General features: G+C 41.2%; 1 protein-coding gene across 3 annotated transcripts in view; it reads left to right on the top strand.

Annotated features, from left to right (window-relative positions):
* Positions 1–12018, top strand: part of phf19 (PHD finger protein 19) — a 52998-nt gene that overhangs the window by 24837 nt on the left and 16143 nt on the right. For all 3 annotated transcript variants that reach the window (XM_057824935.1, XM_057824936.1, XM_057824934.1), the window contains 2 exons: positions 7726–7872; positions 8358–8418. In XM_057824935.1, coding sequence (XP_057680918.1) covers positions 7726–7872; positions 8358–8418 — 208 coding nt within the window. The remainder of the gene's footprint in view (positions 1–7725; positions 7873–8357; positions 8419–12018) is intronic.

Below are 12018 nucleotides of genomic sequence, written 5' to 3'. Positions count from 1 at the left end.
TTAATCACATTGAGATGCTGTGGGGTGACTACATGCAAGTAACCCCTCAAACATCTCACACCTGAAAGTTGAAGAAATTCGTCCCCCCCGGCCAAGCCGCAGAAACAGTGAAAGCCGAACCAAATGGTGTTCCGCTGGCACCGCTCCCGCAAGTCGGCCGGGAGGGCAATCCCGCGCGTTCACTCCGGTGTTAACCCTTTGTACTGACTCCATTTTGAAACTGTTTAAAGAAGGCTCACCGAAAACAGGTTGACAATTTATTCGTCGACAATGGTCAAAAACAAGGCAAAACAGACGATGGAGTGACAATGCTGGATCCAGGGTCGGCAAAACAATGGCTACATAGAAATGTTCCCGAGAAGCGACAGTTGATATCTAAATGTTCAGTCTTTTGAAAGCTCTCGCGGGGCCGGCTGTGGGCAGGAAGAAGGGTGAGAAGAAGGAAGAAGAAGGGTGTGTGTGGAATTATTTTCTTTTGTTGATTGGACAGGAGGATTTGGGAGTTGCTGTTGTCGGGGCAACGAGGATCTGGATTCTGCCCCTCTCAGCGTCAAAGGGGGCTCTTGGAGTCTTGCCAGAGAATTGTAAAAATTGAGAATGCATTATCAGTGTGGATATCAGAATGCCGGGAAAAGAATGTGAGGCTCGATACCAAAGCCAATACAAAGTCAAAGCCTTGTATGATAGCCTCCTTCCTGAAGGAGATTTGAAAGAAGACGCCGAAGGTGGTGACGACAACGACGACAACAAAGATGAACCTCAGCCTAGTGCCTCGAGTGATCCTACACCAAGAAAAAAAAAAAACGTATGATTTTTTTTTGCCAGCAAGGGCTCATTCCAGAAATTCAAGAGGTTTGGCCTTCGCAGCGTTACATTGTATGGGGAGCCCTCCTTAGTAGACCATGACGCAGCTCTTCATTACGTCGAGGATCAGTTTGATGTCTAATGACCTTCAACACCACTTCCTCATACAGCCAACAGATCAAGGCATCATTCGGGCCGGAAAGGCCCTCTACACGAGGTCCACTATGGAGGACTTCGTCTCCTTCATTGATGAAGATAACGAGGACTTAAGCGTTATTGGCAGGGATACAACATTGCAATGTGCCTGGCCAACATTCAAAATGCTCTAAATCAGGGGTTCCCAACCTTTTTTGCACCAAGGATTGGTTTGATTTGGATATTTTTTTTGCGGACCGGCAATGTGCGGCAGAAAAATACAGCAAATATAAAATACCACGACAGGGCTAAAAACAAATGTTAAGTGCAGGAAAAAAAATATAACTCACCCGCTGAATCAGTGGGAGGCCTGAGCTTGTTTTGTCGAGACAAGATGGTCCCATCTAGGTGTGATGGGAGACAGTGAGACACGTAGTGCGTTCCTTATGTCTAGTCTGCTCCGTAACTTTGTCTTGGTTGCCGTCATTGCAGAAAAGCCCGCTTCAAAAGGTACAACGTTGGAAATTGTAGCAAGGTTTTGAGTGCTCTCGTAGCGATGTCAGGATATTCCGGCATGACTTTAATCCAGACCGCTGGTAGAGTTGTTGTCTCAAATGTACGTTTAAGGTTGCCGTCATTTGTAATCTCTACAAGCTGATCCTCTTGTTGTACAGACATGCTTGAATCACTTGGTTTATTCACAAATGGGTCCCGAATCCACTCCTTCGCAGTTCGTGGGTCTTTAGTGGTGGGGAAGTTGCGCTCAAACTCTTGTAAAAGTGTACACAGGTGTTTGCTAACCAGCTGAGAGAACGTGCGTTCAGGTGATGTGTCTTTCAAAATCCCTGCTAATGTCTGAAACATGTCAAATATCCCTGCGTTAACTCGCCGCTCCCACAATTCCAATTTGGCTTTAAAACCAGCTATTTTATCCGCCAACTTAAACACTGTTGTCATTCTCCCTTGTCGTGACAAATTTAGTTCATTAAGACAATTAAATATGTCACACAGGTAAGCGAGTTTGATGACCCAGTCTTTGTCGCTGAAATGAGCAGCCAGTGGCGAGTTCTTTTCGGCGAGAAATTTCTGCAGCGACTCTCGTAACTCAAAAACTCTGGCCAATGATCTACCTCTGGATAGCCATCTTACTTCTATGTGCAAAAGAAGGCTTTTGTGTGTTGCATCCATCTCCTCACAAAGCTGCTCGAACAGAGGGGAGTTGAGCGCATGTGCTTTGATGAGGTTAATAATTTTAACAACATCATTCAATATGTTGTGAAGCTCAGCTGACATTTTCCGACTAGCCAGCATTTCTCGGTGAATGACACAATGTGTGGACTCACATTCAGGTGCGACCTCCTTGATCCGAGTGGTTAGACCAGACAGCCGACCTGTCATAGCGGCAGCTCCGTCCGTGCACACGCCGACACTGAATGACCAGCTCAGTCTTGCGGAAAAATAATCATTCAGGGATTTGAATATTTCCGCAGCCGTTGTGTTTGTTGGCAACAACAGTGCACATAGCATGTCCTCATGCACGTCCTCCTCGTGAATATATCGCACATAAGTAAGCACTGTTGCCTTGTTGTCAATATCAGTACTCTCATCCACCTGAATCACATACCATGGTGACTTTTTAATTCTCTCCAGCAATTGCTCCTCTATGTCGGCCGTGATATCATCAATGCGCCTTGTGACGGTGCTGGCAGAAAGAGGCACCCGTGCAACCTTTTGAACAGCAGCCTCACCTAAAACTTCACGGCAAATATCCTTGGTCGCAGGCAAAATAAGTTCTTCTCCAATTGTGAAAGGTTTCTTAGCTTTAGCAATGCGGTTTGCCACGAGATACGATGCTCTCAGTGCATTCGCATTGTTGATGTGGTGGCCCTCATTAGTTGTTTTTGTCCTTCGTGCTCGCTCGTTTTTTCTTTCAGTAAATTCCAAAGGCTTGCCTTTTATTCCAGGGTGCTTAGTCTCTATATGCCGGAGCAGCTTCGAAGGCTTCATTGCCTCGTTTGCTAGCTTTTGGCCACATATTATGCAGAGGTGACTTGGCGTCTGGCAGTCACCTGTTGCGACAAACCCATATTTTAGGTAGGATTCTTGGTATTGTCTGTTAAAAGAAGATTTTGTTTTCTTCGATGTTGTAGGCTCATCTTCTGGCACGTCAGGTGCCCTTTTCCCCTTAAAAAATCTGTCCAAAGACGTTTGTTTTTCAGTCATCTTCGCGAGTGTGGGAGCTAATTATTTCCCGGGAACAAATGTGATTGGCGCCGACCTACGTCATACGTTACTCTCGAGGCCAAGCGCACATAGATATACAAAACAAGATGTACAGCTAGCAGTCCAATCAACACATTTCTATGACAACCTCCTATCCTGTAGTTGTATATCTAGAGTTGACAGAGATATTGGTGTGTTAAGCGGCACAGGCCAAAGTCAATCGGCCAGAATGCAGTAGTCAATAAATTATTTATTATTTCTGCGCGGCCCGGTACCAAATGCGCCACGGACCGGTACCGGTCCGCGGCCCGGCAGATGGGGACCCCTGCTCTAAATGAGTTAAAAGAGGAAACATTGAACACAAGTTGGGGGAAAAAAATTGTGGCCGGACATTACCCATGACCTTTAGGAATTTATACTGTACCTGATGAAGTTCACCTTTCCGCTATAGATAAGGCTGTGAAGGTGGCTCGGTTGGTAGACACCGAAGGGCTTGCCGACATTCGACACACTGATAGGGTGCCACTCGGAGCCCTTAGCTGATGAGGACCTTATGAGTGTGACAACAACGAAGCTGAAGAACATGGGTTACCTTGGACAACCTATAAGAGCGCTGCAACAAAGGACCCAAGAACTCCATTGAATTCAGTAACTGTATTGACGACGTAATGGCGCTGTACAATGGCATCTTAGCTCAGAAGAAAAAACAATGGTCACGACTCACAAGGCTCACAACTCCCCATCACGACGTTCTTTTTGCACTGAGCACCTCCTGCAGAAGCTTCTCAATAAATCATCTTCACCTCCATTGTACCGCGTTATATCATCAGTGAAGTGTACGTTTTATTTATATATGTTGTAATGATAACATATCCATTAATAGAGTTTATATACACTTATTGAGATTATATATACACTACATACAATGAGGAGCAGATGTACTGTATATACGCACCCCTTGGGATTTTGCAAGTTCACCCACTTAGAAAATGGTTAGAAGTCCGAAATTTCAATCATAGATGCATTTTCACTTATGGAGACATAATCTAAAAAAAAAAAAAAAAACAATGCGAGTTCCGATTTTTTTATTTTTTTTTAATGATTTTTCAATAGTTTATTTGTAACTTACTGAGGTTCACAAGTATTTGCACCCCTTAGAATCAGCAATCATTATGACACTCAGAGTTGACAGTCTACCTTAAAAAGTCCACCTTTAGCCCATGAGTAACCACCCACCCACCACCGGTTTGAGCTCTGTATTGTCACCTGTGCACCATCGGCAAGACCAGAGAGCTTTTGAAAGACACCAGAGAAAAAAATGTTGAGCTCCACAAATCTGGAAAAGGCTATGGGACAATTGGAAAGCAGTTTGGCGGGAATAAATCAACAGTTGCAGCAATTGTTAGGTAATGGAAAAGGCTAAACATAACTGATAATCTACCTCGGCTTTATGTAAAATCTCTCCTCGTGGGGCATCACTCATGATGAAAAAAAGTGAGAGCTCAGCCTAGAACTACACAGCAGGAGCTGGCCAATGACCTGAAGAGAGCTGAATGCAGTTTCAAAGGCTCCTGTTAGTAGAACACTATGGTGCAATGGTTTAAAATCATGCATGGGAAGGCCCGTCTGAAGTTTGCCAGGGACCATCTGAATGATCCAGAGGTGTCATGGGAGAAAGTCATGTGGTCAGGTGAGACCTAAGTAGAACTTTTTGGTGCAAACTTATCATGTGGAGGAAAAAGAAGGATGAGTACAATCCCGAGAGCACCATCCCCACTGTGATGTACAGGGGTGGAAACTTCATGCTTTGGGGCTGCTTTTCGGCAGAGGGGACAGGACGGCTGTACTGTATTAAGCAGAGGATGAATGGTGAAATGTATCGTCAGATTTTGAGCTGCACCCTCCTTCCCTCAGTCAGAGACTTTAAGATGAGTCGTGGCTGGATCTTCCAAAATGACAATGATCTGAAGCACGCAACCAATCAGATCACCCAAACAGTCAAAATAACATTTATCCTATTATGTCGGCTATATTTCAACTGATATCATCTGATCTTTTTTTTTTTTTAAAAGACCATAAATCGGGCAACCTTCATTCGAAAGATGAACAGATCTGATCTCCTCCCAATGCTGGACCAGTTATATCGGCTATATATACATATACAGGATATACTGTGTGTGTATATATTAGGGCTGTCCCAAACGACTAATTTTCTCCCGATTAGTCAGCCGACTATTTTTACGATTAGTCGACTAATCTAATAATTTTTTTTTTTTTTTTTTTTTTTTTTTTTAACTAATTTAGCAATGAAATTTTTGTTGACGCTTATCAATTCACAAAAAACATATTGGAACACTCAAATTATTTATTAAAGTACAAATAAACACGTAAATAACAATAATAAATCACAAATAAACAATGAGTTCAAATGCTGAGAGAATTAATTAGTGTAGCATCCCGATTGAAAAGATGGTCTCTTAAACTGATGGTTTACAACTTTTATTCCATCCTTGATGTAAACACACTCTAAGAGCAACGGTGCACACAAATAAAGCAACACAATTAGAAATTAACAAAAACTTTTCACCTTTTTCCTTTTAAACCTTATTTATATATCAATGAATTGCCTATATGAATTGCCTTTACCTTAATTTATTACCTTATCATTGACAATCTCTCCCTTGAGTGCAATCACTGTATATACTGTATATATTTATGACCTTTTAACCTTATATAATTTTCTATACCATAAAATAAACCATAACATGAAATAAACCTTTCAATTAGCATTAAGAACAATACTAATAGCACTTATAGGCCCATTGTCAATGAAACATTATTATTTAGTAAGGCGACAGCACCCTCTGGTGTACAAAAAATGAAAAAAAAAAAAAAGACAAACTGCGTGAAGGCGCTTGAGGTGTTTATTCACGGCCGACGTGCAGCCAAGCTTGGCATTGAAGAGACAGGACAGAAGAGTGTACTCTCCTTTGTTTCTTTGAAATAAGGCAATGTTTTGGACACTCTAGTGCGCTTTTTTTGGCTTTGTGCCGCTTTCCCCGCTTGCAAACAGAGCATCCGACATTCTAACTTTCCCCGCATATATTTTTTTAACCCTTCATTAACCGTCGACGGGATGTTGTACTCGTCGACGGATTTACGTCATCGATGACGTCGACTATGTCGACTAGTCGGGACAGCTCTAGTATATATACAGGGATGCACATAATTTTTTTGCCCAGGTTCTCAGAGGAGGACCTGGAGATGTGACTTGGTCCTCGTTGAGCTTGAGAGCCGACCCGCCTGATGCGATAAATTTATGACAAGCTTTACTTAGAGCCAATTAACTTTAATTAATTATATTAACAATTAATGCTTGATTAACATCAACTGGCACAACAAAATTGCCATTACTTTGAAGTGAAATGTAAAGAAATAAACATAAAAGCACCAATTCAAAAGAAAGGGCATTATGCGGCTTCCACATTAACTCCAAGCCTTTTTAAAAGTGGGATGTCCTCCTCATAAGACCTCATTGAACGTGCATGTTTAGCTTTGTAAAATGCCAGCAAAAACACGTTTGTCAGTGCATGTCGGTGTTCATTACCTTTATTCCGCCCTATTCCGCCACATGTCCATAGGGCGAGTGGGGTCCTGTTTGACATCGATAGTTTGCTTAATTGGCACATGCTCTGTTTTTTTTCCGTGCTTTTCAAAGTTTGGATGGCTGAAATTCTTTGACCCTACATAAAATGCGCTGCTCTTATCGGCGACATTGGGATTCTCACGGCACATTTTGTACCGCATTTCCGTGCGAGCATCATTTGCTTCTAGCCATGGTACCTCCTGTAGCCACTTTTCAGCAAAAGTCCTTTTTTTCGGTAGCTCCGGTGACGTCTCTGTCGTCTGTCTGTCTTTTGACGGGGGTGGGGGAACACGGAAGTAATTACTCAGTGTAGCCTGCCTCTTGGAAATTTTGAGAAGTTATTTTCTCGTGTCCGCCGTACAGTGGTCAGCCATCGGTACGCAAAAGCGTATGGAAGCCGTTGAGGGCCAGCGCGTTTGTCTACGTCCAGTACGCATGCGCGCATGCGGACCACTTATGTGCACCCCTGTGTATATATATATATGTGTGTGTGTGTGTATATATATATGTGTGTATATATAATCGATCGACTGGCCAATATATTCCTGAGATTGACGATCGCCAGTGGACCTAAGTTATCCTATTATTGGCTATGTATCAGCTGATATCGGCCCGATATATCAGTCGGTCGGCATATTAGGCCAATCTTCATATGAAAGATCATTGTCCAAACAGGGAACATAAGTTATCATCTCGGCCAATCTTGAAAAAAAAAAATTATGTCAGCCAGCTAACATAGCAGTCAACCAATATAAGAAAGATCGGGACCCAAACGACTAACATAAATTATTCTACAGTATATATCAGCTGATGGCCGATCTTGATAAAAGTCCATATATGGGCTGACCTAACCGTCTAAATGTATGTACTGTATAAAGTAACTTTGCGACGGGATTGTGATGTATTTTGGTGATCAGGTTCCTGTGCGGGAAGGAGATGAAAAAGAGGAAGTGCATCTTCCGTCTGCGCACGCGCGTTCCTCCCACGCCGCCATCCAAACTTTACCCCCAGCGCGGTCACAGCGAGGCCTGGCGGAGCTTCAAAAAGGACGTTGGCTGTCTCAGGTGCGAATGTGTCCCGAAAAGCCGCCACCGCTTCTTGATGGCATTAGATTAATTGCACAATTCCATGTGCCAAAAAACAAATTTTACCTGAAATGGCAGACAACCGTATCACTCTTTTACATGATTGATAATATTCATGTTTTTGTTCTAAGTTTCATGTTTAACATAATTACCACATTTTTACATAATTAACCTGTTTGGCATGATAATTATTACTTTTTTACATAATTATCCCATTTTTACATGATAATGTTCATTTTTTCATTACAGTATTCACGATTTTGCGTTATAATTGTCATGTTTTAAGCGAGCACGGAAACTAATGTTTTACACAAAAGGTAATTGTGAATTTATACCAAAAAACAACCATAACATTCTTGTGCCTGCCTTCCAAACACTGTTTTTGTGTATAATATTTCCAGTTACGCACATGGAATTGTGGCATAAATGTAACACTTCTGTCATTGTGCGCGTGTGCCTTGTAGCGCTTCGTCAGACAAGAGGAAGAGGAAGTCCAAGTGGCTGTTTGAAGATGCCATCCCCAATGTAAGGAGCGTCATTTCTAGAGATCATTAGATTTTCAAAGGATGATGCCGCTTGCTGATGTCTAAAGCCGATTTTGTAAGCCAATATACTTTTTTCTCCACGATGATTATGAAAAACAATTGAAACATTCATGCGATAAATGTAATGTTTCTTCTGCTACTTCCATTTGTAACACTGGCCACTAGGCAGTGCAAAATTACAATTGCCAAAACTAATTAATGAAGATCATTGCCCAAACGGTGAACATATCAGTGATCCTATATTGGCTATTGATCAGCTGGATATCGGCCAATCTTGAAAAAAGACCATATATCGGTAGGGTGATATTGGTTGACCATCATGAGAAAGATAATCGCCTAAACAGTGAGCATCGATCATCTTATTTTAACTGCTATATACTGTATTGGCTGATATTCAAAAAGACTGCGGGTGATTCTCATGATGCTAAGCTGAACTATGTCTTTGAAGATTGTAAGGGGATAGTCATAGGCGGAGTTTTGACTTTTGGGGCAGGGGGGGCACAAAATGTTGATGAACCCGGAACGCAGTTTCAGCAATAAAATTACCTTCCAAGAATAATATAATAAGTTAAAAATAAGCGTTTTGTTGTTTCCCATCATGTTTGACGGGAATTCTAAATCAGGCTCCTTAGGACAGCTATACTTTTCGCCAAGATCGTCATCCATTGACTATGGTACGCCCGCAGGTGTTAACAGGTGTTCTGTCAAATTTTGTACCCCATCAGAAATTGCAACTTTGTGTTATAAATGGCCGCACATACAGCGGTTACAAAGTAAACACTACAAGCTTTCTTTAAATAAAGGAATATTTACTTAAGTTTGATCATGGACTGACATGTAGAAAAGTTCTCAGACACATTCTGCCATGTTAGCTGCACACAACAACTGCACGCCGCTCTATCCCTGTTTATGTCTTCGCTGTGTAGTCAAGCATCAATTTACGCCATATTCGTGTGGAACATGTATGTGTACGATGTTACTTGTTTACTTAGCACGTGTGGATAAAATTGAGAATCCAATTGAGTGTGAAAGAGGGCTTATTCACACCCACAACAGCTTTGGGAGCAAAATATTATGAGGGTGCAAAATTCGTTATACAATTAGCGTCTTTAGTGGGGCAAATTGAAACTCCGCTCACCATTTTGGCGGTGCTCTCTGGCTTTTCGTTGTCCACATTTTCAATCCTTGGTTCTTGCTCAGTAGTTGTTGTCGATTTTGAAAGTTGAAAGTGAAAAAATTACGTATATCCATCTTGCCTCTTCATTCCTCGGGTGGTTTTAGCTAAGCAAAGCAAATGACCGTCTAAGGTGCTAATTGTGTTACTTTGTGGGTTTCTTGAATAAGACAACTTACTCTAAAGTTTGACTGACAGCTCTTTAGTTAGAGAACAGAAGAGAGGCACCATCAACATTAACTGTCCACTGGCTGGCTGTTTATCAGCTTTCTCGAGCTCGCTGCGTATCTCTGACTTCCGTGTGCTGTGACGAGCAGACATTACTAATCGAACATGCAGTCATTAAAACCTGATAGAAACCCCAAACCTATTTTCAGCTGAGGGATCATTATGTCTTTCAGCCCACTCCACCATTTGTTACCAAAATATTTAGTATGTTTTTTTTTTTGTGTGTGTGTGTTTGTTTGTTTTTTTTAACCTGATTTTAGGGAAGTACATTCATTACTGTAATGAGTCCCATGAAAAGCTGTTTTCACCTCCGTACAGCATCAATATTGTTCAATCTATTTCATTAAATAAATTATATGTATTTGTTTTTAAACTATGTAATTTAGTAGATTATAATAAACTGTAATGGTTTCTTTTTTAGGGATAAATAATATTTAAGGAAAATATAGTGTCCAGTAATGCAGCTTTCTTTACCGTTTCACTGTGTTCATGGGTTTTTCTGACCCATAATGCACTAAAAAGAAGGCAAGACAAAAAATATAATTAGAAGGTTCTTTTTTGATATTGTTCATAGATTTATGTTATACTTACTTCCCTTCCATAGGTTACTGTATCATTACCATAAAGTGTATTGCACTGCTAAAAAATATAATACATATAGAAAAAAAAAAATTTCATGATAATAAGTAGGCGATGTATTGGAATAGAATGGAAAGCTTTTATTTTTATTGTACATAGTACAACAAGATTTAAAGCTTCGTCATAATGGGCGCCACAAAACAGAAGCAAAAGTACAATTAGGCTAATATAAAATCACAGTTTTCAGTGTACACAGACTGGGAATAAAGTGAAAGAGTGACTAGCAGCAAGTAGTGATGTAATGCTAATATAAAGGAGGACAACAGTGGTTATATGACAATTTACAGTACTCATACAAGGAGGCAAATGGCCGACCTGATATGACAGTTTGTGCATAGATATTGATGTAACCGTGCAAAAATGCTATATTGTAACTGCAAATATTGCATATACTGTACCCAGATTATGCAGTACCCAGATTGAGCTAGATGTCAGTGAACATAGTGAGATACATGTCAAAATGTTGAGACATTAGCAGTGTTAGCAGTTGATGCATTAGTAACTAAATGATCCCACATAATTTGATAGAAATTAAAATGGTCACCCTATAAAGGAGGGAAATCAAAGACACCTCAAAAAATAAAAAATGATGCAGCTTGACTGGCCCATTATGCCAAAATGTCATTGTAGCAACTCATAAGGATCTTCAGTAGTTTGTGTGGCCCCCATGTGCTTGTACGCATACCTGTCAACATCGAGGCATGGTCCTAATCAGACTATGGATGGTGGATGGCTCTCCTCACAAATCTGGACCAGATAACTGAGCTCCCAAACAGTCTGAGGTGGAACCTGGCGTCGCCAGATCGACTTAAACATAATATCCCAGAGATGTTCTATTGGGCTTTTGTCAGGTGACTATGGGGGACAGTCAATGGTATCAATTCCTTCATCCTCCAGGAACTGCCTGCATACTCTAGCAAAATAAGGTCTGGCATTGTCGTTGACCAGGAGAAACCCAGGTCCCGCTGTGCCAGCGCAGGTCCTAGGAGTTCATCCCGATACCTAATAGCAGTCAGGGTGCCATTATCTAACCTGTAGAGGACTGTGCATCCTTCCAGGGATAAGCATCACTGACCCACCACCAGTGTTGTCACTAACGCTTTACTTTGTAATGCGTTACTGTAATCTGATTACTTTCTTTCAGTAACGCGTAATCTAATGGGTTCATTTCTCCAAACCAGTAATCTGATTAAAGTTTCCTTAATGTCTGTGAGTTATTATTTTTTTATTACCTCATAATGTATATAGAATGAGGAATATTGTAGTTATGTACAAAGAGCATTTTGAATAGAAAATGTTAGAAAGGTTCCCATTATGTGTTAGTTTCCATGGTAACCGTTGCTTCCTGTTTTGGTCTCGAGTCACACCCGCTAAGTGTTTTTGGACTGAGAAAGGTGTGTGCCAACGCCGGTGCACATTTGAGCCGAGTGCAGCTATCTTTTGAGATGTGAGAAGGAATGTTGATCTGTGTGCATCCTTGAATGAACGTGTATTTCTCCTTTATTCTGGAGGGTTCCAGTGATAGGTTGGAGCCTACAT

The sequence above is a fragment of the Corythoichthys intestinalis genome, chromosome 20 (assembly GCF_030265065.1).
Source record: "Corythoichthys intestinalis isolate RoL2023-P3 chromosome 20, ASM3026506v1, whole genome shotgun sequence".
Classification (NCBI taxonomy): Eukaryota; Metazoa; Chordata; class Actinopteri; order Syngnathiformes; family Syngnathidae; genus Corythoichthys; species Corythoichthys intestinalis.
Note: the sequence above shows the minus strand (reverse complement) of the source record. Positions and strands in the feature narration are given on the sequence as shown.